The sequence below is a fragment of the Cryptomeria japonica genome, chromosome 10 (genome assembly GCF_030272615.1).
Source record: "Cryptomeria japonica chromosome 10, Sugi_1.0, whole genome shotgun sequence".
NCBI classification, from domain to species: Eukaryota; Viridiplantae; Streptophyta; class Pinopsida; order Cupressales; family Cupressaceae; genus Cryptomeria; species Cryptomeria japonica.
The window spans coordinates 285,407,348-285,415,076 of NC_081414.1; the positions used below are offsets into that span (position 1 = coordinate 285,407,348).

Sequence of the window (7,729 nt, forward strand, 5' to 3'; positions counted from 1 at the left end):
AACCTCTAGGTCTAAGGAACCTATGACACTTGACCAACACTTTCAGCTATAGATTTTAATAATAGGTTCCTTTCTATATCTCATTACTAAATCTGTACTTTTGTGTTAGCATTTTGTTATGTATCCATCATTTTATACTAATCTCATAAAATCTTCATCATTTAACCAAGTCCTTGCATCTTCTTATCTAATTTAGTCAAATTAATTAAAATAAAATAATTTGTCATTATGTTTAGTACTGCTTGAGTATTGAAGCTAAGCCTAATTGGTTGTTCTCTTATTGAAATGATAAGACAGTGGAAAATGGTTTCTAGTTTGCACCTCTAGGGTAAAGATTACATTTGCAAAAAAAAATGCACTCTATATATGGAGAAGAACATAATTTGTGATGTTTGATAAACATAATATTAATAAATATTTTATATTAAAAATATCTACCATTTATATAGTCTAATTGATATGGAGCCTATTTCACATTTTTTCACAATATTAGTAATTCTTATATATAAAAAATTAATTTGACCAAATACTATATTTATGAATAATATTTTTTATTAGATAAGAGGGAAAAAGAGTCCCTCATCCAAAGTTCTAACATGAAATTAGAAAATTCAATAACACAAGAAGTTTCTACAACAATGCAACACCAAAATGAACTATAACACAAATCTTAGAAAAAATTAAGGATGAAAAGGAAAGGTGGAATTGTTAAATTTCCAATATTTGAGGCTCATTTAAAGTGTTCTACTCATCCACCACCAAGTTTCTTATTTCATTCTACTTGTCTAGGGTAATTCCCTCATTGAATTTTTAATCTTATAGATCTTCTTTAGCTCCTTTTTTTCTTTTATGTGTCGTCTCTTCTATCTATCCCTTAGAATACATAAGTTCTTTAGTGATAGATAGAAGCCTAAATATAGTGTCCTTGAATTACAAAACTCTACTATTTAAAAGCTATTTTTTCTTCTAATTTCTTTGAATCTCCTCTTGGAAGTATTTACTATCCTTCTCATCACTAACTTCAATGATCTTTATTCTTAATAAAGTTTTTGAGAGTTAGATATATTTTTGGACAACAAAATCTAAGTTGATTTCCAAAGCATTCTTCTTATTGGGTTTGCAGTATGAGTCAGAGATATCTTCAAGCGATATGTTCGATATGATTTTGTGGGTAGTGTATTATTCTTCACTTCCACTATCATTACAATATTCTAAAATTAACTCTATCTAATATTTTAGTATCCATATCTTTTCTTAATATTCTTTCCTAGCTAGTAACTACTACAATTCTTTGTGAGATTCTCTTCTTTAATACATTTTACATGTCATTATTTTCTTCATCCAAATCCTCATTCATTCCCTTTCTCATTTTGGGTCTTCTTTGTTTTCTTTTCCTACTATTCCAAGTGTTTTGAGTCTTCAAGTTTACATTTTTCCTTACTCTCTACCTATTTTATTCAAGGATGTTTCAAAACTAGAGGCCTCATTAAATTAATGTTGGCTTATTTAGAAGCAATTCTTAGCTCCTTAACTAGAACCTTAACTTTTTTATCCTTCTCATAATAGCTTGTTGGGTATCCATGGGGGGTCTAAACTTATTTTCCTCTACGTGGAATCATATGAGGAAACCAATTCTAGACTAGTTAAAATTCTATGTATTTTCTTGGAAGCAAATAGAAGGTTTTGAAACATATTTATCTATAACCTCTTTGGTTCTAGTATTGGTTTGAAATATAGTATGTAGTGGAGTTATGTCTAGGTAGAGTTGGTAAAGATAGTATATCAATACTTGATGTAGGTGAACAATGTACCCAGTGATAATGGAGGATCCTAGAGAACATACAATTTAGAAAGGAAATATTATTATCTTTCTTATCCCTAAATATACTAACAAAGGAAAATATTAATTATGGATGACGTGCCAAAACATCCTTCTAAAGTGAAGTATTTGTTTATGTGCCATCTTACTTTATTCCAATGCTTAGGAAAACCCTCTCTTTTTACAGACACTTTGAAAATGAATTAGTTTCTCTCCCTTACTAAGGAAACCCTCAATAAATTCCTTATCTAGATATTTGTGACACCTCTCAAGACCTTAAACCCTTTAAGGATTATCAAAGTAGCCTCCCCTATCACTTTCTTAGACACTATAAACTCCACCCAAGATATTTTGACTTCCCTTAGATTCAAGGATTTTGTGAATAGTTTTGAAAGAATGACATTTTGGATATACATGGCCATGAAGCAATTGGAAACACCTCCTTTGAAAATCCTCTATTTTTATGAACAATATTTTAATTAGTTAAATTTGGATACAACCTAAACTATTTTAGATAGAAAACATCAAGTAGAAGAGAGAGAACTTATGACCTGACTCTACTAAAAACTAAATGACCAAAAACAACCAGAAGAATAGAAACCAAATAAAAAAGATTAAAGATGAGGAGAAGATACCATAATACCATGGAACCACATAATGGTTTGTTAAAAGAATCGAACACATCACGATGCACTACTCTATATTGATCATATCAATATAGTCCAAGAAGGAGAACTCCCTGTTAGTAGATTCCTCTCAAGAGAGAACACATTTGGAGTACCATTAACTATCACTTTTTTAGAAGACCTAGACAACAAACTAACAATATCCTCCTCCTTCTCAGCTCTCTTGTATTTAGAAAATTCTTCTTCTCCAATTCCTACTATACCACCTACATGGAGACCGCCATTTTTTTCACCATACCCTTGTTGAATCACAACATCCTCTATATTTTTTTATTATTTTAGTCTACAATATTAATAATTTTTTTATTTGTTATATGAGCAATGTTAACATGGTAGTTATATGGTGAATTTTCATGCAAAGCACAAATCTATGATACTATATAAAAATAATTTTTAAAACATGAATCAATATCTCTAATGTGGTTGAGAAGATGTTGGTAGCTATCATTATATTATTATAAAATATAGACACAAGTTATAGGCATTTACGGATTTTAATGACCAACATTCTATATTCAAAATTTTAATAGATATGGATATATGCATATACTGAAAACAAACATATGTAAATATGTACAAAAAACTTTCAAAAAAGTATACAATGAAAATAGTGATAAAATTTTAGTTCACTTCAATAACCTCCAACAATAAGAAATGAATTATAAATTATTCATTAATGACATATATTTTGCAAGGAGCTAACATTTTTCCTTGTTAACGGACATAGTAAGCCAAATCTTGAACACAAATATGCAGAGGAACCTAGATCTAAAAATTGGAGCTAAAACTATTAGGCATGGATGTTTGGCACTCTTGTTTAAAGGTGCATAGATATAACATAGGTCAGAAAAAATTTACTCATGAGAATCAAAAGCGTTGTCTCCTAGATATCTAGGTCAAAGCAGGACCAAGGCACCCTTTGTCATATTCTAGGAATTTTTACTTGTTTTAAATTCGTCATAACATATAATATTCTACTCTACTCTCTTGTACTACTTTCATTATCAAATCTAAACCTACACTCGTGTAAAACATAGAAGAAGGGTTGTGCTATATAGGGGATCACTTAATTCAAACCCTATGTTGATGTTCCCACCTACACAACAAATATGATGATAAAAAGGAGCCTATCCTGAAAAGGGCAGAGGCTAAACAATAATAAAAATGTTGAGCTGATAAATATTAGCTCAAGTATGAATTTCTTGGCATGAGTTCTCACACAAGTCTTAATATGAATCCCTATAACATGTTTGTGCATGCTTTCAAAACATAATGTAGTTGATAATGATTGTTGTATGAAAGTTGTATGCTTCAATACATCACTCATTGATTGAAATATGTAATTCAATTACTTAATTGAATGTGCTTGTGAATGCACTAAGAAGACTAAGATTTAGAAATGAGAGAAGGATTTATATTTATATGAAACTTACACTTTTTTTGCATTTACTTTTTGAGTAAGCCCAACAGAGGAAGGCAATTTTTTTCTATTTACATAGTTGACATTAATATTTTCAAATTTTGGTCTAATTTTCCTAGATAGGGATGCCTAGGGCCCTAGTCCTAGAAAATTGAATAATAAAAATGGTTGTGAATAAAAGAACATGCCAAGTTTATGAAAATAGTACCAAAATAAAGCACGACTAGACATAAATCATGTGCAATTGCCAAAGTGGTTCCAAACTAAGTATGCAATAACTTACGAAACTACACAAGAAAGGGTTAAGATTTATTATTTATCAAAATTACTTAGGATAGAATCCAAGCATCATCCCTTATAGTGCATCTCTAGAATATTTGAATATCGATGGATGGTGAAATCAAGTAGGATACTATTATCCGTAAGAATTATCATCAATTAATTAAATTGCACTCTTTTGATTAACAAAAATAAACTTAGAACAATAATAATCATAATAATTGAAATATAGTCCATTTATTCAATTTCTTAAAAAAATATATAATTTTTCCTAACATATTTAATATAAAATATGAAATGATTTCCTTAACTATGTAATTAAACGAATAATTAATTTGATTATACTTCTAACAACTAATATACAATCTTTAATAGACAAATTAAATATAATCTATATGTAATGAAGACCATAATTATGAAAGATGTAATTCTTAAAACTTTAATAGAAGTGAAACTGACATGTTACAAGAACACACAATAAATACCTACAATCATGTCCATCCGCAACTTCAAAAACTTTCCTTTTTCACATCTTTTATATCATATATTGTCAATTTTCATAACAAATATGAATTGCCTTTAAATAAAAGATGTAGATAAAAATTTAGCATGCCTAAACACACTAAAGGGAACAATAACTCATTGTTTATTATTCACTTACAAGAGCATGTTGGGTTTACATGGTCTTAATTAATCACATCGATGGAAGGCAAATGAATTTTTACTAAGCGTACAATGATATAACAATGTAAACAAATTAGATAATATATGAGTTCAATTGACCAAAGCGCAGTGGCGTCTGACTTGTCCTGCATTCCCAGTGAGGATGTCAATTGTACCCATCTTCTCCATAGATCTTCCAAACTCAGTAAAGAACCAACTAGTAGAGTTAGAACTTGAAGATGCTAGTGCAGAGTTTATGAAAGAGTTTGCTTCAGCATCCGTGACAAGTGCAGCATCTGATGCAAAAAGTCCTCGTTTCCTCCTCAAGTTGATGTAATAATGGTTGTCAAATGTTCGAAAGCTTCCAGGATCCATCTCTACTAAGCTCTTATTGTCTCCAGGCTTGCATTTTATTCTCAATTTGTTCGCATATGACTCAGCTAGGGAAGGGTCTGTAGGTTTGGAGATTCTAGTTGCAAAGGGTCCGCAATGGGAAGTGCCGATAGTGTGAGCCCCGGACAGCACAACCAAATCTTTCACGTTTAAGCCCTTTTTAATGAAAGAGGACTTAAGTTGTTCCAAGCTTGCAGAGGGAGATGGCAGGTTTGTCAATGTGTCTTTCTTCAGGGATATAACGCCATCCCTTCTTCCCATGGGAACTCTCCACACTGGCCCTCCAATCTATCCATACAAACATCAGATGATGTGTTACAAGTAATTTCAGTTTATGATCTATCAAATAGTACGAAAGCTTGTTGTAATTTTGAGAAGACAAAAAAACAAGTTCTAGTAATATACCATATCCACTGCATCTCGGGTGACGAGGGCAAGAATATCAGCGCAAGACACCACGCCAGGGCACTGCTTTTCAAGGTCTGCCTTTGCAGCGTCAATCACTTGAAATCCCCTCAAGCTCAAATTTGGAATTGCGTCTTTCTCAGCATCTTTGTTCGTTGAATTCAGTAGCACTGACCCATCGCATCCCTGCATTGCATTAAAATGAAAATCAAACCGCGACCGGTAAACTTTAATATAAAATATACTAAGGAATTGCTACTCACCCTTACAAAACAATCGTGAAAATACATCCTTAGAATAGGAGCAGCCAAGGAGGGGGCGCTAGATATGTACTTGTCCACGGTGCTTCTTACTATTTTCTCCGCCTCTGGGCAGCTTCTTTTGTAGAAATCCAACTTCAGTTCCGTTTTTCCATTGCTAATGGCGGTTGTCGCACTTCTAGCCACAATAGAAAGAACGGAAAGAATAAGGCCAACTACGATAGACTTCTTACTCGCCATCGGTATACCTTTCTTCTTTTACTATCGATTCGGATCAGGTCAGATCAGATAACATACAACAAAAGAGAAACAAACAATGATTGTGGTTCTGATGTGAGAGGAATCGCCGAATTTATAAGCAGAATAGAGAAGAGGGGGAGGCAAGGAATGTTTGCACGACGGCAGATTCACGTCGACTTCCAAGGCAAGGCGATCAGTACAGACATGTTTGATGAAGGGATAGACAATGGCAAATTAATTTATTGTTTTCATCTACGGAAACGTGCTTCTAGGGAGATATCCCTTGGAATAATTGGCCGCATGCCTTTCTTTCTTCCCATTTTCTAGTATTAATCTTGGCTTGTATTTTTCTCAATGAAGCTACCTACCACATTTCCTCAAGCAGCAACTCCGGGAATAGCAGCGCAACACTTTATTATAATCTTTTTCTTCCTAGCTCACCATGCCGAGATGGCCTCTTGTAGCAGTCGCATCCTTAGTTTCTAAGGCAGACTTTCTTCTTCTTATCGAAGGGAATAATATCTATGAATTGCGATCGCAGTTTCATTCGGTACAGATACGACGGTTTCACCGAAGGATATTACTACAACTTTAGCATGCTTTCATTTCACTCCAAAAAGAGAATGTCCCAACGAGCATCAATTTTTTACCTTGGGAAGACAAAACAATTGTTTCGGAAGACTATGAAAAACGTTGCATGCTAACTAAAACTTGAGAAGCACATTGAATCGTTGAACGACGAGAAAATAACTGTAAACAAAAGATGGAGATAACTAAATATAACTACGTTGTCAACGAAAAATATCCAATCGTTTTGGTCAAGAAGAACTTGTCGCGGATGGTTATTGGTTTGAAAAATATATGTAATGGTCGGTCTAACCTAACGGCTTGCCTAAGCTGGTCTAAGATGTCGGTCGGATTTGAGATAGTTGAAGTGTCTTGATTACATCTTGTATTCATTGTTTAGATTATAATGGGTGATGTTGATGGTCCATCTAAATACAATCTAGATTAAGGAGTATAATTAAAAGATGGCATAGTCCAATAGCATACACACCTTCAACACATCTATATGTAAAATAAATGTAAAAATATAAAAAAATATAATGTATTTATTAGTTATTTATAGCAACATATAATTTGAATACGAAAATATAAAGAATTATAGTGATTTATATAAATGATCTATTGGTATGTCTAAAAATGCATTGTGCACTTAAGAGTTTTTATCTTTTCATATATCATGTTTGTCTACTCACATATAAATTTTATTAATAAAACCCTTCTTTCACTATGAGGTTTTTCATCAATACCTTCTTCTCATTCCCTTACTTTTCCCTCAAGGGTTCTTCATTTTTCCTCTTAACTTTGCTAAAATAGAGTTTACACCACTCCCATTTGCCCTTCTTCCCCTCTACTCTAACTTAGAACAACTTTTTCCTTTTTCCTTTCTCTGAAGTACAATAGCCATTACTATTGGCCATTGGAAAGAAACAAGACATATATTCTATCACATGTTTGGGATAAGAAAGAAACAACTCATCCTATTGCTAGATCAAAACAA

General features: G+C 32.4%; 1 protein-coding gene across 1 annotated transcript; it reads right to left on the reverse strand.

Annotated features, from left to right (window-relative positions):
* Positions 1–4,978: 4,978 nt before the first annotated feature.
* Positions 4,979–6,165, reverse strand: LOC131055592 (peroxidase 3-like). Its single transcript, XM_057990060.1, has 3 exons — positions 5,929–6,165; positions 5,666–5,851; positions 4,979–5,548 (listed from the first exon to the last, which is right to left on the reverse strand). The coding sequence occupies exons 1-3, from the start codon at positions 6,163–6,165 to the stop codon at positions 4,979–4,981; spliced, it is 993 nt and encodes a 330-aa protein (XP_057846043.1).
* Positions 6,166–7,729: the final 1,564 nt, after the last annotated feature.

Bases quoted from the DNA above. Each gene is read 5' to 3' on its own strand.
- LOC131055592 (XM_057990060.1), bottom strand. From the start codon at position 6,165: ATGGCGAGTAAGAAGTCTATCGTAGTTGGCCTTATTCTTTCCGTTCTT. The intron at 5,852-5,928 runs GTGAGTAGCAAT...AATGCAATGCAG, and splicing joins TTCACGATTGTTTTGTAAGG to GGATGCGATGGGTCAGTGCT. The intron at 5,549-5,665 runs GTATATTACTAG...TTGTATGGATAG, and splicing joins CCCGAGATGCAGTGGATATG to ATTGGAGGGCCAGTGTGGAG.